The 27,623-nt window shown below is 42.2% G+C and overlaps 2 protein-coding genes and 2 pseudogenes across 11 annotated transcripts; 2 read left to right on the top strand and 2 right to left on the bottom strand.

The window, feature by feature from the left end:
• Positions 1-2,260: 2,260 nt before the first annotated feature.
• On the top strand, positions 2,261-6,678 carry nudt2 (nudix (nucleoside diphosphate linked moiety X)-type motif 2). Of its 7 annotated transcripts, none has more exons than XM_021610535.3 (3): positions 2,261-2,386; positions 5,267-5,396; positions 5,907-6,678. In XM_021610535.3, the coding sequence occupies exons 1-3, from the start codon at positions 2,378-2,380 to the stop codon at positions 6,227-6,229; spliced, it is 462 nt and encodes a 153-aa protein (XP_021466210.3). In that variant the 5' UTR covers positions 2,261-2,377; the 3' UTR covers positions 6,230-6,678. The 7 variants fall into 7 exon arrangements, with proteins under 7 accessions (XP_021466210.3, XP_021466209.2, XP_021466208.3 ...); XM_021610534.3 differs by having other exon boundaries at positions 2,276-2,386; positions 5,264-5,396; XM_021610533.3 differs by lacking the exon at positions 2,261-2,386 and adding an exon at positions 2,686-3,119.
• Positions 6,679-10,833: 4,155 nt separating this feature from the next.
• LOC149982646 (endonuclease domain-containing 1 protein-like) lies at positions 10,834-14,616 on the top strand (annotated as a pseudogene). Its single transcript, XR_016497502.1, has 2 exons — positions 10,834-10,846; positions 11,466-14,616. The product of XR_016497502.1 is annotated as an endonuclease domain-containing 1 protein-like (transcript).
• On the bottom strand, positions 13,118-26,579 carry LOC110528455 (ubiquitin-conjugating enzyme E2 R2). Of its 3 annotated transcripts, none has more exons than XM_021610531.3 (6): positions 25,351-26,579; positions 25,073-25,262; positions 23,578-23,664; positions 23,380-23,477; positions 22,348-22,482; positions 13,118-16,410 (listed from the first exon to the last, which is right to left on the bottom strand). In XM_021610531.3, exons 2-6 carry the CDS (start codon positions 25,247-25,249, stop codon positions 16,119-16,121), a joined length of 789 nt encoding a protein of 262 aa, XP_021466206.1. In that variant the 5' UTR covers positions 25,250-25,262; positions 25,351-26,579; the 3' UTR covers positions 13,118-16,118. The 3 variants fall into 3 exon arrangements, with proteins under 3 accessions (XP_021466206.1, XP_021466204.1, XP_021466205.1); XM_021610529.3 differs by having other exon boundaries at positions 25,927-26,579; XM_021610530.3 differs by having other exon boundaries at positions 26,229-26,579.
• Positions 15,528-15,653, bottom strand: LOC118965400 (U2 spliceosomal RNA; annotated as a pseudogene).
• Positions 26,580-27,623: the final 1,044 nt, after the last annotated feature.

Raw genomic sequence — 27,623 nt, 5'->3', positions numbered from 1 at the left:
CCTGTTGCAGGCTCTTGTCTTTCTTCCCTCTCCTCCATGGATATGCTGATATTGCAAACACTGCTTACATATTGTAGAATGACATGTGAGATTTTTAGCATAGCTTTCAACTGTCCTAACAGAGTTTTAAAAAAGTTCAATATTTAATGGTGAGTATATAAACACTAACAAAATGCTTTGGCCTAAAAGGCAGATGCAATACATAAAGTATTTGATTTGTCACATCTTTAAAACATGAATTACAAAGTGAAGACTTTGTGACTAATATGTTGTGTCTGTGAGTATGTCCATATAATTTAAGTGACAGTGTAGAAAATCTCTCATGGCTACTTGATGGAATCTGACCCTTAAGTATTTGATGTATTACAGAGCGGAATAATGAGCATATTCAAGTTCAAGTTGAGTAATTTCTGATAGTACATAAATAGTGAGAGCAGCAGGAGTCTGTGCCACATGTCCAACACCCTCTGGCAAAACCATGCCATATAGTAAGCTGCATATTTCATGTTGCAAAAATATTAATTGCCTGATGCATTCTAAATAATATAGGCCTATTTATAGTGTCTTCAGAATGTATTAACACCCTTTGACTTTTTACACATTTTGTTGTGAATTTAAAATGTATTAAATTGAGATTTTGTGTCACTGATCTACACACAATACCGCATAATGTTTACAAATTAATTAAAAATTAAAAGCTGAATAAGTATTCTACTTAATAGAATAAATATTATACCCTTATGTTATGGCAAGTCTTAATAAGTTCAGAAGTAAAAACGTGCTTAACAAGTCACATAAGAGGTTGTATGGACTCACTCTGTGTGCACTAATAGTGTTTAACATGATTTTAAAACAACTTCCCCATCTCTGTAGCCCACACATACAATTATCTGTAAGGTCCCTCAGTCGAGCAATGAATTTCAAGCACAGATTCCACCACAAAGACCAGTGAGGTTTTCAATGGTTCGCAAAGAAGGGCACCTATTTGTAGATGCTTAAAAAAACAGACATTGAATATCCTTTTGAGCATGGTGCAGTTATTAATTACACTTTGGATGGTGTATCAGCACACCCTGTCACTACAAAGATACAGGCATCCTTCCTAACTCAGTTGCCGGAGAGGAAGGAAACAGCTCAGGGATTTCACCATGAGGCCAATGGTGATTGGTATGCTTGTCATCGGCAAGGACTAGGGAGTTTTTTAGGATAAAAAGAAACGGAATAGAGCTAAGCACAGCCAAAATCCTTCCTTACAAAAAAGTAATACAGAAATCTTGCAGGATTGTATTCCTGAAGGACTACCGGCATGATTCCTACAGGATCCTGCAGGGATTGTCCAATAGGAAAGTGGCCCCAAAAATCCTGTGCGATATCCTGCAGGACTTCTTATTCTTGCAGTATATATATTCTGCAGGATTCCTGTAGGACTTTTTTGTAAGGGCTAGAGGAAAACTTGGTTCAGTCTTTACAAAAATACTGTGCGATATCCTGCAGGACTTCCTATTCCTGCAATATATATATATTCTACAGGATTCCTGTAGGACTATTTTGTAAGGGTTAGAGGAAAACTGGGTTCAGTCTGCTTTCCAACAGACACTGGGAGACAAATTCAACTTTCAGCAGGACAATTACCTAAAACACAAGTCCAAATATGCACTGGAGTTGCTTAGCAAGACTACATTGAATGTTCCTGAGTGGGCTAGTTACAGGTTTGACTTAAATCAGCTTTACAATGTATGGCCAGGCTTGAAAATGGCTGTCTAGCAATGATCAACAATCGACTTGACAGAGATGGAATCATTTTGTTAAAAACAATGGACAAATATTGTACAATCTAGGTTACCCAGAAAGACCCACAGCTGTAATCGCTGCCAAAGGTGATTCTATTTTACATAAATAAAAAATGTAATATATATATTTATTCCACTTTGACTGCAGAGTATTTTGTGATTGTTGACAACAAAAAATGCTATTAAATCCAAGTTAAGGGGTGTGAATACTTTCTGAAGTATTCAGGCCCATAATCGTTTGACCCATAGAAGATGCATTTTATTTTTAAAACAAGATTGTTTAAATTTAAAAAATGACCCCTCCCCCCTTACTCTCTACTCCATTTTCTCTTTAATAAAGTAAAAACATTTCCATTTTTTTATTTTATTATGTCAAATAGTGTTTTCTTTTCATTACAACCTCTCTTACTGAAGTTGTAATGAACTAATTTTAGATGCACCCAGTGGCCTGGTCTAATAAGGATGTCGTTATCTTGTCCCACCGGCCCATTTCCGTTGGTCATATCAACCCATCTCACTCTCTCAAGTGGGCACGTTGTTTAAAAAAATCTCTAACACAAGGTGGATATTCGCACAGACAGACTAGAATGTTTGATGTAAGACCATTTTTTTAATACATCGAATGTTATCAGTATTATTTAGTAAATTGATTAATTGTTATCAGTCATTGCATGAATTCCGTGATAGCCTGCTAAATATTTCATAATACAAATAACATCTTAACTATCACAATGTTATCTTTGAGATATGCGCTGTCATTTTTGTTGTTGTTAATTACGTTTATTTTTTTATCCAACGAAATGCCCTTTTTCCTCGAAAATACTGTAATGAAACAGGCAGAGAGCAGGTCTCGAACCCTCGACCTTCTAGCCGGAGGTCCGGCGCGTTTTCGACTGTGCCGCAAAGCATGCTCGAGCGGCTGTGTCGATTTCCGCGCTTATAAACCCAGGGTCGTTACAATATGTAATATCACGATTCCAAAGCTATGCGATATTACAGCGAACAAGTTAATCATCTCACATCTCTGAAAATATTTGTAATGTTGTGCTTCTTGTTCACAAAATTCATGCTAATGTTTGGTTTTTGAGCTAGCGCCCAATGGACTACCATTCACGCCTTGAAGGAATGCTCCCCTTGTCCCCAAATCGCCCAAAATGCAACGCGCGGCCCATTGTGTACGTTGCCCATGCGTCGTCAATGTGCGTTAATAGTAATCAATGCAGTTTCCCATTTCCTCAAAAGTATCTTTGGACATTCAGCCTACTTTCACGCTATCCTCGAGTTGGGACATCCCTGCCCCCATTGAAGTTCCCATTTAATTTGGTTAAGGTAAGAGGTGTAGAGGTAGGGGCGTTCCAGGAATAGCATGAACTATTCAGCCAATGGGAACGCGAAATTAGCATAAGGAAAGCTACGTTCAAGAGTGTCTGAAATCAAGAAATGTTCATCAACAACCGCGCTTGTTACAAGTATTTCTGATGTAATTTGAGTAATCTCACAGTAAGTTAGTGTAGTGAATGATATAACTTATTTCAGAACCATGGTAGACTAGTGTGAGACCAAGCTAGCGAGCAATAGGCAAAATTCCATTTTCCCAGCGACAAGAGAACATGTCATGCTAACGCTAGTGTTCCGCATTCAGCATTAACAGTTTACGGTTATGGCGAGACGATGTGGAATTAATGTCTTGCGTTGTCTATGTTTATTTGGGGGCATTGCTAAAATCCTGTAAATGTAGTTATATACCTTGCTGCATTTTAGAGAGGCTACTGTATGTACAGTAACCACGAACTCATAGGCTAGTTTCAGTAGCCAATGATTCAACAACACAGTCTTTCAAATCAATGTGCGCTCTACTAGGCCTAGTACAGCCTGCCTTAATTGTTAAATAACAAAATCATTGGAGTATCATGAAGTAAGTCATCATGGAGTTAATGTTTGAGTGATCATAAATGCATTTGTGAATGTACAGTGCATTCGGAAAGTATTCAGACCCCTTCACTTTTTCCTCATTTTGTTACGTTACAGCCATATTCTAAAATGCATTTAATTATTGTTTTTCCTCACCAATCTACACACAATACCCAATAATAACAGGTTTTTAGAAATTTTAGCAAATGTATTAAAAATAACAAATAAATTCCTTATTTACATAAGTATTCAGACCCTTTGCTATGAGACTCTAAATTGAGCTCAGGTGCATCCTGTTTCCATTGATCATCCTTGATATTTCTACAACTTGATTGTAGTCCACCTGTGGCAAGGCACACACCTGTCTATATCAGGTCCCACAGTTGACAGTGCATGTCAGAGCGAAAACCAAGCCATGAGGTCGAAGGAATTGTCCGTAGAGCACTGAGACAGGATTGTGTCCAGGCACAGATCTGGGGTAGGGTACCAAAAAATGTCTGCAGTGGGCTCCATCATTCTTAAATGGAAGAAGTTTGTAACCACCAAGACTCTTCCGAGAGCTGGCCACCCGGCCAAACTGAGCAATCAGGGGAGAAGGGCCTTGGTCAGGGAGGTGACCAAGAACCCGATGGTCACTCTGACAGAGCTCCAGAGTCTCTGTGGAGATGGGAGAACCTTCCAGAAGGACAACCATCTCTGCAGCACTTCACCAATCAGGCCTTTATGGTAGTGTGGCCAGACAGAAGCCACTCCTCAGTAAAAAGCACATGACTTCCCACTCGGAGTTTGACAACAGGCACCGAAAGGACTCAGACCATGAGAAACAAGATTCTCTGGTCTGACAAAACCAATATTGAACTCTTTGGCCTGAATGCCAAGCATCACATCTGGAGGAAACCAGGCACTGCTCGTCACCTGGGCAATACAATCCCTACGATGAAGCATGGTGGTGGTGGTCTCCCAGGGACTGGGAGACTAGTCAGGATCGAGGGAAAGATGAACGGAGCAAAGTACAGAGAGATCCTTGATGAAAACCTGTTCTATGCTGTTCAGGACCTCAGACTGGGGTGAAGGTTCTCCTTCCAACAGGACAACGACCCTAAGCACACAGCCAAGACAATGTAGGAGCGGCTTCGGGCCAAGTCTCGGAATAACCTTGAGTGGCCAAGCCAGAGCCCAGACTTGAACTTGATCGAACATCTCTGTAGAGACCCGAAAATAGCTGTGCAGCGACGCTCCCCATCCAACCTGACAGCTTGAGAGGATCTGCAGAGAAAAATGGGAGGACCTCCCCAAATACAGGTGTGCCAAGCTTGTAGCGTCATACCCAAGAAGAATTTAGGCTGTAATCGCTGCCAAATGTGCTTCTGGTAAAAGGTCTGAAAATGTTTTTACTTTTTTTTTTTTATACATTTGCAAACATTTCTAAAAACCTGTTTTTTCTTTGTCATTAGGGGTATTGTGTGTAGATTAATGAGGGGGGGAAAACAATTTAATCAATTTTAGAATAAGGCTGTAAAAATGTGGGAAAAGTGAAGGTCTTCACTATTTCTGTGCTTCAGCAGGTGATGGCCTTGCGTGCGTGTGGATTCATTGTGTTTCGTCGGCTGGCACAGTCTTCACCTCTCCCTGACAACATTGAGTACCTCCTCCTACAGACTTCATATGGCAAGCACCACTGGACCCCACCCAAAGGTATGGTGCATATCAGTGGCATATTAGTGTTCATACCCTTTCGGCCTGTTATAAATAACAGGCATAAAATCACTCTTATGGGGGTCATAAGGGTCTATTGACAGCAGGCTACATATTTTAGTAGCTAACACTTTACTTGAGGTGTAGCCTACTGTCAATCGTCCCCTTGTGGGTTTTATAAGTATGACATTACATTACGCCTGTTAAAACAAACCTGGAGTATAAAAATCAACATGCCATTCATGGCATCTGACCCATGTCATGTTTTGTGACACATGTTCTCTAATGTGTAGAATACATGCTCTATTCTAGCTTGCACTATCTTTGGTCCTATACCAAATCGTGAAACACACAAATACCTTTTGTTATGTCATTAGGGCACACTGTAGCAAAACATTTTGCAACAGAAAACAAAAAGGTTCTGATTGATCAAGGCCAGGAAGTCCCTCCCTGTTTGTCTGTTTTCTTTTGTTTGGTGCATAATGAACACAACCCTGTGCTGGTCTCTAGGCCACGTGGACCCTGGGGAGGATGATCTCACCACCGCTCTGAGGGAGACGCATGAAGAAGCAGGGCTGCGTGAGGAGCATCTGCAGGTGGTGGATGGCTTTCTCCAGGAGCTGCACTACGAGGTGAGAGGGCGGCCCAAGACGGTTCTGTACTGGCTCGCGGAGCTGAGGGACCCCAAGATGGCCGTCACGTTGTCGAAGGAGCACCAGGACTACCGCTGGGCCAAGCTGGAGGAGGCCTGCTCCCTGGCCCAGCATAAAGACCTACAGGACACCCTGAGGGCAGCACAGCAACACCTAGACACAGAGCAAGGGAAACATTAAGACACTACTACACACAATGTTGTGCTAGGAATTGTGAAGAGCAAGCTGCAAAAGCAAGTCTAGCTTTAAAAAACGTGTTTGTAACTTCGTCCCCAGGCTATTGGGCACATATGCGCGAGACTAGTGTCTGTGGGACTGCACAGCCTTGATAATTAATGGAACAGAAAGTGTGAATCTAAAGTGAGTTATAATTCCTAATTCTATGGTGGTAATTTGGTCTGAGCAAGTCATTGAACCCCTGTGTCACATACTTATACCCCCAAGGAACTGCCACCAAACTAAGGGTCAGAAAAGGATAACCTCTGTACTTTATTGACTACCCCTGTGCTTGGGAATCAGTGGCCAAATAATTCAATAGACACAATAAGTGTTTTATGTGTTAACAATGTGTGATGACTAATAACGTTTTTGTCTTGCACTTTAAACAAGATTAAAAACCATCCCTTAAATATGGACCTTTCAATATGCAACTTCAGCATTGACTAACCGATCTTTCACAGATATTTATGGAAAATATACAGTAATATGATTTATGATCACAATGAGTGGGCAAATCTATACACAACTATGTGATAGTTAATTGGACAAGTCAACTACTGCTGAGAATTGCACACTCACCTATAATGTACTGCGATCCTGCAACACATCACCACCAGGGGGAGACAAAAACAAGTTGAATTTCACAGGAGGTGCACCAATTCATTCTCCGGTCAGCCAGGGCACAATTCAACCAGTGGCTCATTTCATGCTTGAGAAACCAGATGGGAGGTACTTTTGACAATAATGAATTTAGATCAATATTTCAGGTCAAATGAGCAGCCCAACATCCAATGGGAACTCATTTATTTATTTATTTTATTTTTTATTTCACCTTTATTTAACCAAGTAGGCTAGTTGAGAACAAGTTCTCATTTGCAACTGCGACCTGTCCAAGATAAAGCACAGCAGTGTGAACAGACAACAACACAGAGTTACACATGGAGTAAACAATTAACAAGTCAATAACACAGTAGAAAAAAAAGAGAGTCTATATACATTGTGTGCAAAAGGCATGAGGAGGTAGGCGAATAATTACAATTTTGCAGATTAACACTGGAGTGATAAATGATCAGATGGTCATGTACAGGTAGAGATATTGGTGTGCAAAAGAGCAGAAAAGTAAATAAATATAAACAGTATGGGGAAGAGGTAGGTAAAAATTGGGTGGGCTATTTACCGATAGACTATGTACAGCTGCAGCGATCGGTTAGCTGCTCAGATAGCAGATGTTTGAAGTTGGTGAGGGAGATAAAAGTCTCCAACTTCAGCGATTTTTGCAATTCGTTCCGGTCACAGGCAGCAGAGAACTGGAACGAAAGGCGGCCAAATGAGGTGTTGGCTTTAGGGATGATCAGTGAGATACACCTGCTGGAGCGCGTGCTACGGGTGGGTGTTGCCATCGTGACCAGTGAACTGAGATAAGGTGGAGCTTTACCTAGCATGGACTTGTAGATGACCTGGAGCCAGTGGGTCTGGCGACGAATATGTAGCGAGGGCCAGCCGACTAGAGCATAAAGGTCGCAGTGGTGGGTGGTATAAGGTGCTTTAGTAACAAAACGGATGGCACTGTGATAAACTGCATCCAGTTTGCTGAGTAGAATGTTGGAAGCTATTTTGTAGATGACATCGCCGAAGTCGAGGATCGGTAGGATAGTCAGTTTTACTAGGGTAAGTTTGGCGGCGTGAGTGAAGGAGGCTTTGTTGCGGAATAGAAAGCCGACTCTAGATTTGATTTTAGATTGGAGATGTTTGATATGAGTCTGGAAGGAGTGTTTACAGTCTAGCCAGACACCTAGGTACTTATAGATGTCCACATATTCTAGGTCGGAACCATCCAGGGTGGTGATGCTAGTTGGGCGTGCGGGTGCAGGCAGCGAACGGTTGAAAAGCATGCATTTGGTTTTACTAGCGTTTAAGAGCAGTTGGAGGCCACGGAAGGAGTGTTGTATCGATGGCGGTTATGATATCGTTTAGTACCTTGATAGATAGATAGGCAGGGCAGGTTGGATATAGGTCTGTAACAGTTTGGGTCCAGGGTGTCTCCCCCTTTGAAGAGGGGGATGACTGCGGCAGCTTTCCAATCCTTGGGGATCTCAGACGATATGGAAGAGAGGTTGAACAGGCTGGTAATAGGAGTTGCGACAATGGCGGCGGATAGTTTCAGAAATAGAGGGTCCAGATTGTCAAGCCCAGCTGATTTGTACGGGTCCAGGTTTTGCAGCTCTTTCAGAACATCTGCTATCTGGATTCGGGTAAAGGAGAACCTGGAGAGGCTTGGGTGAGTAGCTGCGGGGGGGGGGGGGGGGGGCGGAGCTGTTGGCCGAGGTTGGAGTAGCCAGGAGGAAGGCATGGCCAGCCGTTGAGAAATGCTTGTTGAAGTTTTCGATAATCATGGATTTATCGGTGGTGACCGTGTTACCGAGCCTCAGTGCAGTGGGCAGCTGGGAGGAGGTGCTCTTGTTCTCCATGGACTTCAGTGTCCCAGAACTTTTTGGAGTTAGAGCTACAGGATGCAAATTTCAGCCTGAAGAAGCTGGCCTTTGCTTTCCTGACTGACTGCGCGTATTGGTTCCTGACTTCCCTGAACAGTTGCATATCGCGGGGACTATTTGATGCTATTGCAGTCCGCCACAGGATGTTTTTGTGCTGGTCGAGGGCAGTCAGGTCTGGAGTTAACCAAGGGCTATATCTGTTCTTAGTTCTGCATTTTTTTGAACGGAGCATGCTTATCTAAAATGGTGAGGAAGTTACTTTTAAAGAATGACCAGGCATCCTCAACTGACGGGATGAGGTCAATGTCCTTCCAGAATACCCGGGCCAGGTCGATTAGAAAGGCCTGCTCACAGAAGTGTTTTATGGAGCGTTTGACAGTGATGAGGGGTGGTCGTTTGACTGTGGATCCGTAGCGGATGCAGGCAATGAGGCAGTGATCGCTGAGATCCTGGTTGAAGACAGCGGAGGTGTATTTGTATTTATTTACAGGATGACGTCTATGAGGGTACCCTTGTTTACAGATTTAGGGTTGTACCTGGTGGGTTCCTTGATGATTTGTGTGAGATTGAGGGCATCTAGCTTAGATTGTAGGACTGCCGGGGTGTTAAGCATATCCCAGTTTAGGTCACCTAACAGAACAAACTCTGAAGCTAGATGGGGGACAATCAATTTACAAATGGTGTCCAGGGCACAGCTGGGAGCAGAGGGGGGTCGGTATTAGGCGGCAACAGTGAGAGACTTATTTCTGGAGAGAGTAATTTTTAAAATGAGTAGTTCGAACTGTTTGGGTATGGACCTGGAAAGTATGACATTACTTTGCAGGCTACCTCTGCAGTAGACTGCAACTCCTCCCCCTTTGGCAGTTCTATCTTGACGGAAAATGTTATAGTTGGGTATGGAAATCTCTGAATTTTTGGTGGCCTTCCTGAGCCAGGATTCAGACACGGCAAGGACATCAGGGTTAGCAGAGTGTGCTAAAGCAGTGAGTAAAACAAACTATGGGAGGAGGCTTCTGATGTTGACATGCATGAAACCATTCAGGAAAAGCCCCAGAGCATTCACCCAATCCAAGTCCTCAGACCTACCAGTTCCAATGGCGTCCTAAACAAGTTCCCGTGAATGCAAAAGGACATGGTTAAATGCACCTGAAGTAAATTCTGTTAAACTGTGTGTCCTTTTAAAGTTGCAGTAAACTCATTGTGGCATTTGATCTTTTCCTACACCAGAACCTTCACTCTTCTTTCCATAATCGCATAGCCTAACAGCTCATTAAACTTTCATTAGGAAGTGCATTAAAATGGTGAGAGGGAAGGAGGGAGAAGGAAACAGAGAGAGAAAGCTTGAGACCGGGACTGGCTATGTGTCCATAACTAATGTTGCCTAACAATTATTGAACCAGGAATGAAAATAATTCTTAATTTCCCCCTTTTCCAAGTCCAAAGATTGAAACCTGAACACATTTTTAAATAAGAGTTTTTTTCAGTGCAAGGCAAACAAAGAAACATCTGATCCTCAGGTGAGAGAGAATATGATTTGGGGTAATGAAAGGAGAAAGGATGTCCAAGCGAACAAAAAATAACTACTGTAGAAAAAATGTCTTGTCCACTGACTTTGCTGATTGAGCTTTAAATTAAGATTTTAGTTACAGAAAAAAATGCTTTGACGGATTACCATGTGAGGGTTAAATATTGACTCAGGAATCCGCTTTTTGCCAACCCATCCCACTTCAGGGTTCATGCAGCGTCAGGTCAGGATACCCTTCAACCCTCTGTGAAGAACTAAGTAATATGCATAATCATAGAAAGGGCTACATACTCTGAACAATGCAGATGTAAGAGTGCATTTTGTGCTGCCTGAACAGGGATCGAACTAGTAACCTATACAACACCACTTGTAAATCAAAGCCAACCATTTTAGGCAACAGAGCAAGAGATAATCCGGTCACTTTCGATCTCATGGTGAAGGTCACTGATTTACTCCAGCCAACATGCTACTGGTGAGTTCAAATCAAATCCACGTTCACATCCACTACACAGACTTTTGTTCTAACCAATATTATTCATATAAAGTTCATGTTTAACTCAGGTTGGCAGAAATCCACACCCAAGGAACTGCAATGAGGTAGGAGTGAAGACAGCCTGTCTCATAGATTAGATGTAACAAAGTAAATGTAAATCCGGGAAACTCAAATTACTATGATATGCTATGTTTGGTATGGTTACATAATACAGATGGTTGGGGCAAAAACTTAAGTAGCTACTTTGTGACTACTTAGCATGTTAACTAACCCTTCCCCTAAACCTACCCTTAGCCTAGATAACATTAGCCGTCTAGCCAGAATTCGTAACATATTGTACGTTTTGCAAACTTGTAACATAAAAAGGAATGTGTGATGGAGATCCACAAATTAATACACGCCATTCAAAGCATAACATATACTCAATGGAGTGTCTCTGCTTTACGTACAGAAAATACATTTCTTTGAGACCAGGTTGGTGAATAATATTTATCGCGTGGGGCTTTCCCTTATTCACCTGATGCAAATGAATCAAAACTTCCTCCAGCCTTGCGATCTCAAGGATCCTGTTGAAAACCTATTTAAAGCAGCCAGTCAAGACTCGGCTCTAGTCTACTCCACAAACTGGTATCAGCATCTGAACTTTTATCTCAGTGGAATAGTCTTCATGCAGGTGATGATGATGAGGGTGTTTATGCCAACGCATCTCTCTGCTCTTCTTCTCTCTAATCCCTCTTGTGATCTCTCATGTGGTGGAGAGGTTCAGTGACGTTTCAGAGTGTCAAGGATTCTTCATGGAGGAGACTTCAAAAATCTCAGGTATTTTGGTTGATGGCAACGTCCAGGACCAGAACCGCTTCATGCCCATTTGTACAAGAACAACTACAGGTATGCAACCCTCTACGACACAAAAAAACAGATCCCTGTGTTCTCAGCCTACACCTTCACTGGTGCTACAAAAGGCAGACCAAATTTAACATGGATGATAGAACCTCAGCTTGAAGGGGGAAACGAGACAATGAGTCTGGAGTCAAAATGTGTAAATTACACACATCAGGCTGTGAACAAGGACTATAGGAACTCACTGAACACAACAGGGCTGAACAGAGGTCACCTGTTCCCAAATTTGCACGCGTCTGGCAATGATACCAAGATTTCCACCTTCACCCTGACCAACAGTGTTCCTCAGGTAGAGTCCTCCAGCAGTGGGAGCTGGTGTCGTATGGAGTGCAAAGTCAAAGGCTTTTGGATAACTGCAATGATAACAATAAAACAAAAGGCTTTGTGGTGACTGGAGCGGTACCCAGTAATGGCACTGTGAACTACACTGAACAGAGTGAACATCCCATCTCTCCTGTGGACAGCCTGTTGTTTCAACAGCAAGGTGGGACAGACTGGACAGTGGATGGCCGAAGCACGAGTCTGAACGAAAAGGAGTAACCCCCCAAAAAAGACTTGCACCCAAAAACCCTGGTAGAGCTGCATGACATGATGAACTCATTCTACTCAGGTGTCCGGCTGTTTCCAGAGCACTGTCCGAGAGACTTTACGTCTGAGGACAGGGGACTTAAAAACCTTGGAGATTGTATCTCTCCACCTCCCCCTCTCCTCCCACCACTACCAGCATTGTTACTACTGCTCACTCTTGCGGAGATCTGGGGTTCAAAGGGCCTGCCCTTTGTGGGTCCTGGTGATGTGGTGTGCATTGTAAGCATGGGGACCACATGTGACCTGTGCTTGAGTTAAGTTGATCAACCTCATTTATAAAATATTTAAATATTTAATTTAACACCCAAGAAGACAATCATCTAACTTTGTCTATGCAAAGGAATTTGGTTTTATATATATTTTTTGTGTGTGTGTGTGTGGGGGGGGGGGTCTAAATGTATATTCCGATACACCAACACCAGTGAAATGTTTTCTTGGGATTGAATAGTTAACATGCTTGGACTCACCTGATCTATCATTGCAATGACATGTTTTAAACGCCACAAATTGTATCACTACATTATGAATATCATATTAAAGTAATGAATCTACATTTAAGTGTGCAGTTTTATGGTAAATCCAGTGAGAAACGTGGGCATTTGGATACTTCCAACCTGTTCATCTCAGATCAGTGTTTACCATGTAGTGGAACCCCTGCTTTCACCTATACAATTGTGTTGGATCAGATATTATAGTTCAAGGAAGAAATATGCACTTGAAAACTAGTTAAACTTCCTGCTTTTCAAAATGATTTGTTCTTCCATTTCTTAAAGTATATCAAAGTACAGCAGCTGCTTTCTAAGAGACAAATGAGTTCAATACCAACTGGTACCATTGACAACACTCCAGACAATTCTGTCAATTCAACATTTTTAGAATATAAATTTAATAGGTGACATTTGCATCCTCACAACACAATAAGAAGAGATAATTAAATGAAAAACTACAAAACAAAGGAGGACTGCATCATCCATATCACTGGCTGTGGAAACAGTGAAGTAGTTTGTCCAAACGTGACCGTTTTCAGCCACAGAGGGAAAAGCTCCTCAAACACTGGTACACACACTTCGCAATAGTGAGATTCTGACAGCCTAGCATGTGGTCCTTCTAAACGAGTGTCATTTTGATCTAGGATTCAGGACCAGGTAAACGCTGTTCCAACTGCCTGCTCCACGTCAACACAGAAGGCAAAGGTCAGTGAGAATAAGAACGCTGGGTCTCAATACTAAATGGCTTCCTTCCTAGTGGAAATGTATCCATTCCTTTCACCTATCAGTGATCATGAAGAAAAAGGGGGCGAAGAGAGGAAGCCATTTAAAGAGTATTGAGACATGGTTCGCCCCGGTCGTTGACATCATATCCCTGAAAGTCCAGTGGCTGAGGAGAAGAACAATCTATGTGATCCATCAGTCAACTATTTTTTTGACATGAAGCCAGCCCCAGCGAGGGCATAAGTTCAACAGAGCAAGGGAGGAGAAAAGTTTATTTTGATTCTGTTAGTCTTCCTCAGACTGATTTGTCAAGTCTCTCCCTTATAGTTGTTAAAAACAGGACATATTTCACACATATCCATAACTGACTGATGGTTGTGGCGTTACTGGAAGTGGTCATGAAACATTTCCTTGGCATAGAATCCAGGCCAGCACCTCCTTGTGAATGCGAGGTGTAACAGGTTCTGTGTTCCATTGAATGGGGTCATGGTAAAACACACACGCACGGAAACGTGAAAACTGCAGGCCTAATGAGCACAGATGATAGGTTGACTTGTCTGTGATGTCACCTCACTTACACAACCCAAGTATTTGCAGCAGAGTTCCAAGAAGCATCATTTTTTTTTCCACCCAAAAAATGCAATTGTGCTCCATGTGTAACTCTGAATCACCAATGCAGCATGTGCTCAGTCACGAATTAGCAAAATCTATTTTCCTGGCTGATACATGTTGTTGATGACTAAATGTGCTCTTTCAGCTATATATGTGCTAACTAACATAAACAATGGCTAATGCCTTTTGGCATGTGTAAATAGTTGATTAAAATACAGAATACCACTTATTCAATTTCACTTTCCATTTTGACCACCTGACTGGCTCGCATAGAATTCCAGGAGTTTGCGGCAATTCCAAGAAAGCATATCAAGAACACGACAAAGAACCTGGTCTGGTTTAGTTTTGTGAAGCATGGCCAACGGAACAGGGCAACACAGAAATAACAAAGAGAAGGAAACCCTGAATGGAGGTTGGAGGGGAAAAATGTAGGAGACATGGGGATCGATAGTGCTGTTGGAGATTTGAAGTTGCCTCTGTAAACGCACAACCACAAAAAAGAAAAAAAATTATCTAAACAATACCAAGCTCAACCTGAGGAGCAGTTTGAGTAAGCCCTCTCCAGGGATGTAGTAGTAAAGACATAAGGTGGGTAAACGCTGAATGAGTGCCAACAACACTTTTCACAACATATAGAGGTGCGTAGATGGCGTTAAGGTGCGTTTATTCTCCACTACATCCCTGGTTCTCTCCCAGTGAGAGTCTATGGAGGCCCTGCGGCAGGGAAAGGATGGATGGAAAGAGTGAAGGAGGATGTAACTCTCCTGTGGTTCTGTGCCCGAGACGGCATATCCTCTCAGTACCCCATAAAGGCTCAGTCATTACGTTTTGCTACAGAAAACAAAAATTAGCATTTCTTACTGGACAATTGAAGATGGTAGTCCATCCCTGTTTCTGTCCATTTTGGAACCTAATGAAGACCCCCCAGTTCTACAGGGATCAGAGTTCAGAGGTGAAACAGGAGGTGTGGGGTGAAGGTGGGGTCGGTCAGGGCAGAGTTTGTGTTGTGTCTGTAGGTTAAAGTTGAGTGAACAAACACACAAACGGACAGAACGACTGAGGCTGGCTGGCTGACAAAGCAGTGAGGGTGATGAGACAGAAAGAGGGAAACATTGACAGAGCAAGACAGCATGCCACACAAAACCGAGATTCAGCCATCCAGACAGTGAGACAGACTGAGAGAAAGCGCCAGACAGCCAGACGTACAACACAAAAATGAAAGATTAACATGGTATGAAGGAGCCAAGAGTGGACCAAAAAAAATTAAGATTTAAGCCCAGAAAATTCTTCTAGCAAATACATCTATTGACATGATAAAAAGCATAGTTGTTGGACATAAACAAAAGCAACCGCACCCAATGCTGTAAAGCAACACAAACACCACATTTCATTTAGCAGCATCTTGTGTGTGCTCCGTTACCAGAGGCACTGCAATAGCGGGTGGTTCCGTAGAGCAGACAGATTAAGCCCATTTTCCATTTTCCCGTTCTAAAATGTTGTTCAGATTTTAAACGGACAATAACAGATACTACACTTGATCTTAGCCTAAAGACAGAGATTATCTGCACATTTTGCAACAAACTATCTCACCTGTGGTTTGGATGTTTGTTTGTGTTTATGTTCAACAACTATCTTCTTTCTATCAAGCTATCAGACCAGGGAGGCAGGCTTTGACTATATGACCTTTGAGTAAGGAAACCAAAAGCATGCGTTAAAGTCACATTTCAAAAGGAGAAATTAAAACATTTCTGACTCCATCTGTGCTAAAAATATAATTTTAACTACACAAATTATATTTCGCTGAGATATTCAATATTTTCCAATGTTGTACGCGCCTTTAATTGGAATCCACTCAAATTGAGGTGTCCTATTTGTCCAGTTATTACTTGACTATCAATGTACCAGACGAAGTACATGTGTTATTCTTAGGGGATGTTCTAAGCTTAACAGGATCAGAAGGGAGGCTAGGATTGGACGTAGCAGGGTGTAAGGCGTCAATTTAGGGCGTCCATCATCATCATCATCATCATCAAGAGTCCTCGTTCCCAGAATCCTCCTGGTCGTCGTCATAGCAGCGAGTAGAGACGCCTCCTCCTTCACTTGTCCCACCTGCCTCTCCTCCTGACTCCATGTCATTATCTTCCTCCTCTTCATCCTCTTCTTCCTCCTCCTCCATGTCATCGTCGTAGAGGTCGTCGTAGAGTAGGTCTGAGCTGCTGTCCTGGGAGGGAACCCGGGTCTGGACGCAGTACTCTGCCAGCGTGGTGGGTACCTTGACACCGTCGCGCTCCGCCTCCGCCACTGTGGACACCACCTGCTTCCTGTGGGAGGGGAAGAGAAGTCATAAAGGTCTCACTCACTGTGTGTGTGTGTGTGTGTGTGGTAGGGCTGTCCCCGGCAAAAAAAAATATTGGTCAACCGAGAGTCATCCTGTTCTTTCGACCAATCGTTTGGTCAAAACATTTAAACTTATTGACAGACACCCTGTGTTTCAATAAAACCAACTACATACGCACTGAGCTTGTCTGATGCTTTAAGCACACTGTTTGATTAAATAATTAAGACACAAATGGCTCAAGAAAGAGTCCAATGGTCACACTGTGTTAAAAAAATGTTTTACAGTGAGAGCCTGTGTGACTGACACAAGTTGTCGCGCTCTCCTCCCTAATGCAGCAAAAAGGCACCACAGCACAGCAAGTGTGCAGTGCGCTGTCCGTGCTGAAACTGCAACATCATTACAGCCATTTAGTTGATTACTTTAACTGAAAAAATGTATTACCGAAATCCCTAATTTGTTTATAAACAACATTCCCTAAACGCTTGCTCTCTTTACATGCAACATGTAAGCAATGCATGCATGTGACCAATAGGGCCTGACCCTATATCATGATCACATTAATAAAGGGTTTATGAAAAAAACTCAGAACAGTAACACGTGAAAGCAAAATGGATGCAGAGGATGTGAAAAAGAACGCCGAAACAGGCAAATGTTTACTGGTTGCTCAGGAGGAAAAAGAGAAATCAGATCGGAGGAAAATATTCAGTATTGTTGTAATTGTCATTTACAAATAAGTTCAACATGTAAATAAATTTATATATATATAAATTTATATATATGGAGGGCGACCGATTATGATTATGATTTTCCAACACCGATAACCAATTATTGGTGGACCAAAAAAAGCCGATTACATATTTAAACCAAATTGAACATGTTCAACAATACTGAATGAACACTTATTTTAACTTAATATAATACAGCAATAAAAATCCATTTAGCCTCAAATAATGAAACATCTTCAATATGGTTTAAATAATGCAAAAACAAAGTGTTGGAGAAGAAAGTAAAAGTGCCATATGTGCAATGTAAAAAAGCTAACGTTTAAGTTCCTTGCTCAGAACATGGGAACATATGAAAGCTGGTGGTATCTTTTAACATGAGACTTCAATATTCCAAGGTAAGAGGTTTTAGGTTGTAGTTAATATAGTATTTATAGGACTATTTCTCTCTATACCATTTGTATTTCATATACCTTTGACTATTGGATGTTCTTATAAGCACTTTAGTATTGCCAGTGTAACAGTATAGCTTCCGTACCACTCCTCGCCCCTACCTGGGCTCGAACCAGGAACACGTCGACAGCCGCCACCCTCGAAGCAGGGTTACCCATGCAGAGCAAGGGGAACAACTCCTCCAAGTCTCAGAGCGAGTGACGTTTGAAACGCTATTAGTGCGCACCCCGCTAACTAGCTAGCCATTTCACATCGGTTACACCAACCTAATCTCGGGAGTTGATAGGCTTGAAGTCATAAACAGCTCAATTCTTGAAGCACAGCAAAGAGCTGCTGGCAAAACGCACAAAAGTTCTGTTTGAATGAATGTTTACGAGCTTGCTGCTGCCTACCATCGCTCTGTCAGATTGCTCTATCAAATCATAGACTTAATTATAACATAATAACAAACAGAAATATGAGCCTTTGGTCATTAATATGGTCGAATCCGGAAACTATCATTTCGAAAACAAAACGTTTAAAATTTCAGTGAAATACGGAACCGTTCTGTATTTTATCTAACGGGTGCCATCCCTAAGTCTAAATATTGCTGTTACATTGTACAACCTTCAGTGTTATGTCATAATTACGTAAAATTCTGTCATATTAGTTCGCAACGAGCCAGGCGACCCAAACTGTTGCATATACCCTGACTGTGTGCAATGAACGCAAGAGAAGTGACAATTTCACCTGGTTAATATTGCCTGCTAACCTGGATTTCTTTTAGCTAAATATGCAGGTTTAAATATATATACTTGTGTATTGATTTTAAGAAAGGCATTGGTGTTTATGGTTAGGTACAGTCGTGCAAAGATTGTGCTTTTTTCGCAAATGCACTTTTGTTAAATCATCCCCCGTTTGGTGAAGTTGGCTGTCTTTGTTAGGATGAAATAGTCTTCACACAGTTCGCAACGAGCCAGGCGGACCAAACTGCTGCATATACCCTGACTCTGACAAGAGAAGTTACACAATTTACCTAGTTAAAAGAAATTCATGTTAGCAGGCAATATTAACTAAATATGCAGGTTTAAAAATATATACTTGTGTATTGATTTTAAGGAAGGCATTGATGTTTATGGTTAGGTACACCTTGGAGCAATGACAGTCTTTTTTCGCGAATGCGCACCGCATCGATTATATGCAACGCAGGACACGCTAGAAAAACTAGTAATATCATCAACCATGTGTAGTTAACTAGTGATTATGATTGATTGTTTTTTATAAGATAAGTTTAACGCTAGCTAGCAACTTCCCTTGGCTTCTTACTGCATTCGCGTAACAGTCAGTCTCCTCGTGGAGTGCAATGAGAGGCAGGTTAGAGCGTTGGACTAGTTAATTAACTAAGGTTGCAAGATTGAATCCCCGAGCTGACAAGGTAAAAATCTGTCGTTCTGCCCCTGAACAAGGCAGTTAAACCCACCGTTCCTAGGCTGTCATTGAAAATAAGAATGTGTTCTTAACTGACTTGCCTAGTTAAATAAAGGTGTAAAAAAAAAAAAATTCTGCCAAATCGGTGTCCAAAAATACCGATATGCGATTGTAATGAAAACTTGAAATCGGCCCTAATTATTCGGCCAACCTCATTCATGCGTGTGTGTGTGTGTGTGTGTGTATATATAAAGTTTTCATTACAATATTATATATATATATATATATATATATATATATATAGCTCAAAAAAATAAAGGGAACACTAAAATAACATCCTAGATCTGAATGAAATATTCTTATTAAATACTTTTTTCTTTACATAGTTGAATGTGCTGACAACAAAATCACACAAAAATGATCAATGGAAATCAAATGTATCAACCAATGGAGGTCTGGATTTGGAGTCACACTCAAAATTAAAGTGGAAAACCACACTACAGGCTGATCCAACTTTGATGTAATGTCCTTAAAAGAAGTCAAAATGAGGCTCAGTAGTGTGTGGCCTCCACGTGCCTGTATGACCTCCCTACAACGCCTAGGCATGCTCCTGATGAGGTGGCAGATGGTCTCCTGAGAGATCTCCTCCCAGACCTGGACTAAAGCATCCACCAACTCCTGGACAGTCTGTGGTGCAACGTGGCGTTGGTGGATGGAGCGAGACATGATGTCCCAGATGTGCTCAATTGGATTCAGGTCTGGGGAACGGGCGGGCCAGTCCATAGCATCAATGCCTTCCTCTTGCAGGAACTGCTGACACACTCCAGCCACATGAGGTCTAGCATTGTCTTGCATTAGGAGGAACCCAGGACCAACCGCACCAGCATATGGTCTCACAAAGGGTCTGAAGATCTCATCTCGGTACCTAATGGCAGTCAGGCTACCTCTGGCGAGCACATGGAGGGCTGTGCGGCCCCCCAAAGAAATGCCACCCCACACCATGACTGACCCACCACCAAACCGGTCATGCTGGAGGATGTTGCAGGCAGCAGAATGTTCTCCACGGCGTCTCCAGACTCTCACGTCTGTCATATGTGCTCAGTGTGAACCTGCTTTCATCTGTGAAGAGCACAGGGCGCCAGTGGCGAATTTGCCAATCTTGGTGTTCTCTGGCAAATGCCAAACGTCCTGCACGGTGTTGGGCTGTAAGCACAACCCCCACCTGTGGACGTCGGGCCCTCATACCACTCTCATGGAGTCTGTTTCTGACCGTTTGAGCAGACACATGCACATTTGTGGCCTGCTGGAGGGTCATTTTGCAGGGCTCTGGCAGTGCTCCTCCTTGCACAAAGGCGGAGGTAGCGGTCCTGCTGCTGGGTTGTTGCCCTCCTACAGCCTCCTCCACATCTCCTGATGTACTGGCCTGTCTCCTGGTGGCGCCTCCATGCTCTAGACACTACGCTGACAGACACAGAAAACCTTCTTGCCACAGCTCGCGTTGATGTACCATCCTGGATGAGCTGCACTACCTGAACCACTTGTGTGGGTTGTAGACTCCGTCTCATGCTACCACTAGAGTGAAAGCACCGCCAGCATTCAAAAGTGACCAAAACATCAGCCAGGAAGCATAGGAACTGAGAAGTGGTCTGTGGTCCCCACCTGCAGAACCACTCCTTTATTGGGTGTGTCTTGCTAATTGCCTATTATTTCCACCTGTTGCCTATTCCATTTGCACAACAGCATGTGAAATGTATTGTCAATCAGTGTTGCTTCCTAAGTGGACAGTGTGATTTCACAGAAGTGTGATTGACTTGGAGTTACATTGTGTTTAAGTGTTCCCTTTATTTTTTTGAGCAGTGTATATAGCCTTTATTACAGCATACTAATTATTCAAAGCTCCCTTTATTTGATTTCAAAACTAAAATAATTGATTGCATTTCAAAACATGGAACGTCTCGTATGCTGTGTGATGACATGAACAAATTAATAATTGATTCACCGATACAGTAGCCTATATTTTCAATTATAGGCCTAAGTAAATTACAGTATTAAGACTAAACAGAATGGGTTCTTAGGCCTAAGGCTCGATGGTGGTTATACAAGGCTGCTATACTAAGCCTACTAATGATAATGACATTACTTATTATTAGAATGATGATCATAATAATTGTAATAATAACAATAAGGAGATCAAGAAAAAGGAGAGTATAGGAGCGAGACCTGGGTGCATATTATGTGTGACAAATAGGTGCTGTTAAATTACAATATTATTATTATGTGTGACAAATAGGTGCTGTTAAATTACAATATTATTGTTCTGCCTGTTTGGAACAGTGTAAACAGTAAATAAATAAGTAATACCTGTCTGTTCTAACAAAATCAAATTGTAAAGCCTTTATTACAGCATAGCAAGGATTAAAAACAGCAGAATCTGTGAAATTGCTTTATGTGATATTTTGCATGAGGCTTGGTGCTCACGGAATAAGTAGGCTACCAAACGGGGCCTAGTGGTTCGAGCGTTGGACTAGTAACCAAAAGGTTGCAAGCTCCAATCCCCGAGCTGACAAGGTGAAAATCTGTGGTTCTGCCCCTGAACAAGGCAGTTAACCCACTGTGCCCATCATTGTAATTAAGAATTTGTTCTTAACTGAACTTAACTGACTTGCCTAGTTCAATAAAAGTTTTTTTTTAAATGTATGAAATAAATAACACTCAAACAGGCAACAGAAGCAGGATCTGTCTTACTTATGTAGACATACATATGGATGATTTATAAAGCCAGGCTATTGATTATAGACCTAATTAAGTTGGGGTTTCTTCTTCTCTCCTCAATTTTCTTAGGCAATTAGGATGAGGAAAAGGCTGTTTCCTTGTCTCTGCTGCATTGTTCTCAATCCCAATATGATGGTTAACTTTGTTATTATGCACGTAGCAACATAGGGAAAGGCTCCAATTCTACAGGGAACTGAAGATTATGTTTCAGAACAGCAGACAGCAACCGTATCCAACGCGGGAGAAAGGGCATTGGTTATAAAATAATATTCAATTTACTAGTGTTGCACCAACATTTTTACATAATATAGCCATATACAATTTCCATATCACATCTTAGAGTGATGGACTGTGCCATCCCCACAGCCTCCACAATGGGTTAATCCACTGAGACAGGTGTCTTGTGCACCATGAAAGAAAATTAAATATTGGTCGACCAACAGCCTATCGACCAAACAATCAACCAGTAGACTAAATGAGGTCAGCCCTAGTGTGTGGGTAAGTCAACTTGTTTGTTGTGAAAAGGGTACTCAATGGTTGGGTTAGTGTGCATATGTTCTTCCTACCTGATAATCTCTGCGTACTCCTTGTCCTTGCCCTTGCTGTCTCTCCACTTGCGGAACATAACTGAGGCATCCACGTTGGCCGGGGAGAAGGTGTTGGGCTCATTCAGCAGAGAGATCACACTCAGCAAGATGGTCCTGTACACACACGTCACTAATATGACTTTATGTCCTCTAAAACATACCCATTACCTGAACATTACCTTAAAGTACACAGTTTACCTTAGCTTACCTTCTAAGTAATGTGGCCTTCATTTTCCTTGAGTGGGTGAGTTATCTGACCTGACTTCCTCTGTGAGAGCAGTGTTACCTCACCATCCCCCAGTGTTGCTCCATTCGATGCTACTTCGTCTGGGTGGTTGGTTAAACACACACTCAGAACTTTCAACCTGCCCCGGGGGTTGAGGAATTGTCCCACGAAGGGTAATGTGTCTGACACTTTTACTGCTGTTAGGGACTGTGTCTATTCCTAAGCTCTGCATTTTAAACATTTGACACATATTTGAGCAGTTATGATGACACACCATATTGCATTTTTTTGTGTCCCCCAAGTATCCGGTAAGTTGTGAAGTCAATGGCTCTTTCTGCCGATGTAATCCAGTGTCACTTGTATCAACTTATATTGTAAATGTTGATTGTCTTTTTGTGGAAAACTGCTAAAAATTGGTAAAAGTCAAATCAAATGTTATTTGTCACATGCGCCGAATACAACTGGTGTAGACTTTAGTGTGAAATGCTTGCTTACGAGTCCTTCCCAATGATGCAGAGTTTAAAAATAAAATAGTAACACAAAAACACAAGAATGGAGCTATACACAGGGAGCACCAATGAAGTGACCAACCTACATCAAATACATCTAATAAATAATTTCAAATAGATAAACACACTTTGGTTTTATAGTTTGACCCGCATGCAAGGTGGGGGGACTTTTTACTTTTAAGACTATTCCATTTGTTCTGTTGTTCCTTTGAGCTAAATTAAGCAAACATCAAGTATTTATACATGTTGAACCATGTTTGGAGCTAGGTGAGGTACCTGACATTCTGAGTGGGGTTCCACCTCTCTGAGGGGAGCTCCCCGCTCTGGGGGTCGTCGACGGGAGGGTGAAGGATGGAGATACACACGTCGCCGTTCTGTTGGAACACGACCTGTCAACTTCTGGATGGAGAAAACTCTTCAAATATGTTTGAATTCATATACATTGGGAATACATTAACTGGGCTTAACTCTTACCTCATAGATGTTGGGATGCCACATCTTTGTTAAAAAACGGAAGGTCGGAGGGGAGTAGGGGTAGTCAATGGGGAACTTGATGTGAGACTGATAGAGAGACACATAAATTGCCATCAGCTTCAAACATTTAATTGACAGCCAAATAACCCTGACAATTACAGTTAGATACAATTCGGCATGAGAATGATCCTGGTTTGTAGGTCATTTTAGTGTGTATGAGTTACTGGGTGCCACGTGTGTGTGTGTGTGCGTGTGCCTGCATGTGTACACGTACATTAGTATGTGCATGCGCGTGTGTGACTAAATTTACTTCTCTATCGCTACCCCCCACCTGTCGATTAGAATTGTGCCAATTCAGCAAAATCCAATCACACACAGTGCTTGTTATATGTGCAACATTCCAGGCCTGTGCCATCAACACGCTACCATAGCCATTCAATTTGACACAAATATACTGCCTCTCTCCACTGTGTGTAATCCACTATATAAATGAATCCACTATCAAAATGAAACCAAAAAGAAGTGAGAACATTCTGTCCAGCAGCCCCAACCCTTTGGGGAGCACGCTCTGCTTCCAGATAGCATTAGCACCATTTCAAAACATGCCCTGTGTAGACATGTTGAGGTCAGTGTGAACTTCAACTTTGACACTCTTCACTAAACTCCCCTTTTGGATCAGTTTCCTCTACGGCACCTATATTTTAAAATTCTAAACCTATAACAGGTGCAAACAGTAGCTTACTTGTTATAGGCAACCACTAGCTGAAAACCTAGTCTACAAATCCAGAAAAAGTTGGAATGTGATAATGACATTTAATGATTCTAACTGGATTTATGGTGGAGAAGGCATCATATAAACGCATATTTTTGTTATCTGTAAGACAGTTTATCTGGTCCGATAGCCAGACGAAAACATGTGGTTGCCAAAAAAACATTTACACAACCAGTATACAACCTGACCATGAAATCACTCACATAATGTGTTATAATTATCATTACATCTCTGTCAATGCAATCAGTTTTGCCTTCTTGGAAGAGTTTGCATGCCCTGGGCTGGATGTGAACTCTCACCAAACTGATATGCTAATGTGGAGGACTAGCCACACTGAATAAGTTATACAGGGAAAAAGGAGAAGAGCCTCATCATGCCCTTCTCTCTCTACCTCTATGCTGAGATGCCATTTATATCCGTCCACAGCTAAAAATAGGAGTCTGGAGCATAACGATCACACTGCAAGGGGGAAAGATGCCGGGTGGTCAGGGGTGAGGATGAGCCCGGGGAGGAAGGGGGTGAGAGGCCGGGTAGGAAGGGGGTGAGAGGCTGGGTAGGAAAGGAGAGAGTGGGAGAATGGAAGACTGAAATAGTGACAGGGAGTGAGAAAGGAGGGAGAAACACCTGAACACGTCATACACACGCACAAACATGCTACACAACTATGTGTTGTGCATCCAATGAATGACCCCTCCCTTCCCCATCCCTCCACAGTTGCCTCACCTTAAAGTAGCCTCCCTCATACAGTGTGTTAGGGGGGCCAAAGATGGCCACCTCCCAGTTGTAAAGGTCTGACTCCTCCACCAGGCCGATGCGGAAGCCCTCCACCGGCTGATCCTGCAGGGACTTGAGTTCCATCATCAGGGCCTTCTGGGAGCTGGGCGTCGAATGGTGGGCCATGGCTATCCCACTTCTGACACATAAAGAGAGGGAGAGTGGTAAATTAGGGGAAAGGAGAGAGGCGAAAGGGATGTTCAGGTAACTAAGTGTACAACACTCACATTTCTGAATTTCCTCCTTGTGGGTTGGCTAATTGAATTACGTTTTAATAATGCCACAACCAAATCAAACAACGCAAAGTTCATGTGTTAGTCGAAACTAGGAAACTCGGAAATGTCAGACTTGCTAAGTGGTTCTAGTTATACACGTGCTGCGTTCAACCAGTTAGCAAGTCAGAAATGTTCCTAGTTCAGACAAGCAAATCAACGCGGCACAATAACTGGGCCTTGTTGGCTTACTGGCTACAATAAATACATAGGCCTGTAACAATATTATACATGCATATACGGGAGGGGGTTAAGCTGGAAACTCCCGGGACCTAATGAGCAATATAAACAAACAATAGTTTAACTTCGAAAAGATTTATGAGTTAGGCTATTAAGGAAAAGTTGCATGCCGTTTGAGTACAGAGGGGGCAATGACGAGACTAGCAAACGGCAACATCATATGTAATCATTAGTTACGAACTCAAAGCAGGACAAGCTCTGTCTGTATTCGTGTAGCAAAGCCTGGCGTTGACTGCAACGATTAGGCCTTTGACAACTCATACGGATTCAAGTTAATGACACACGAATTACCTCTATCCACTCAGCGTTTATACTATATTGTACCGTTTCAATGGGATACAGCAATACGTTTCTTATGTTGCTAACTGCTGAAGCAAACACAGTCAAATCAATGGCACATATCAAGTTGTTGACAGTGTTCTATCATGCTAGGCGACAGGAACACAGTGAAATAATGTTGTCCTCGCGTGGTATTTTTCTTCTTTGTGCCACTCTTTGAACTTGGCGTGTGGGTAAACACCAACGTTAGAACACTATTTTAGCCATTATTGGGTCAAAAACTCGAGCGACGATTTGATCTCGCTGACATTTACCCAGTCTCGCCTGGTTAACGTTAGCCCCCGTTTGGACAGGCAGGCGCTCAGCTGACTCCCTGCTTGTTTGTTTATCTGCTCTTTTCTGGCAGCTCGAACTTCTCCACACGTCAGCTCAACCCCCACCAAGTAACTTGAAAAAAGAAACGGCCTTCTCTCTCCACAACATTTCCTCCACCGCCACGTCAAGAGGTCTGTAATTTATCGAGCTAACTTTCGTGGAAAAGGCAGTCCGTCGAAGCTTTGCACTTACGAACTACACTGAATTTGATCGATTTCTATTTTCACCCTATCGATGCTTCCGGCTATCATTGCGCGTGTCTGTCTCTCCACTACGTACTTGCGTAGATAGACTCACGTCCGACATGCGCGGTCCTCTCAGATGTGCAATTTTTTTGTTGTCTGATAGGTTTTGTAATGCAATGACAGTTTACATAATTTAACGTAGTTTAGGCCTATAATTTTTCCTCATGTATAATTTACAGATAGAGTTGAGACTATGGACTGTCAATAGTGACATCAAAATATGGTGAATTGGAACCCATGCACAGATTCTAATCTAGGGCATGGTTACCCACACTTGGTCCTGGGGCCTCCACTGGGTGTACGTTTTGTTTTTTGCCCTAGCACTACACAGCTGATTCAAATAACCAACTCATCATCAAGCTTTGATTATTTAAATCAGCTGTGTAGTGCCTGGGCCAACACCCAAACTTGCACCCAGGGGGCCCCAGGACCAAGTTTGGGAAACCCTGATCTAGGGTATATAACCCTCAATGATAATTGGTCTGTGTAAGCCTACTCATTGTCAAACTAATACCATTAAAGCAAAAACAAGTTAGTCACTCTAGAACATGTTAGAATGCTTACGCTAGTCTTGTCACCAACGAGAGGTGCGTGTGTGATTATTTTTGGTGTGCCAGAGAGAGCGTTATCGAATCCAAGAGATGGTGCATGCTAGACCCTTCAGAAAGTATTCATACCCCTTGACTCATTACACATTTTATTGTTACACCCTGAATTCAAAATTGATTAAATTGTTTTTTCCCCTCACCCATCTACACACAATAACCCATAATAACGTGAAAACATGTTTTTAGAAATGTTTGCAAATTTGTTGAAAATTAAATACAGAAATATTGAATTTACATAAGTATTCACGTCCCTGAGTCAATACTTTGTAGAAGCACCTTTAGGCAGCAATTACATCCGTGAGTCTTTATGAGTCTGTAAGAGCTTTCCACACCTGGATTGTTCAACATTTCCTTTGTTATTTTCAACATTCTTCAAGCTCAAGTCAAATTGGTTGTTGATCATTGGTAGACAAGCATTTTCAGGTCTTCCCATAGATTTTCAAGTAGATTTAAGTCAAATCTCGGCCACTCAGGAACATTC

Source organism: Oncorhynchus mykiss, chromosome 7 (genome assembly GCF_057628025.1).
Source record: "Oncorhynchus mykiss isolate SJ-2025 chromosome 7, ASM5762802v1, whole genome shotgun sequence".
NCBI lineage: Eukaryota > Metazoa > Chordata > Actinopteri > Salmoniformes > Salmonidae > Oncorhynchus > Oncorhynchus mykiss.
Note: the sequence above shows the minus strand (reverse complement) of the source record. Positions and strands in the feature narration are given on the sequence as shown.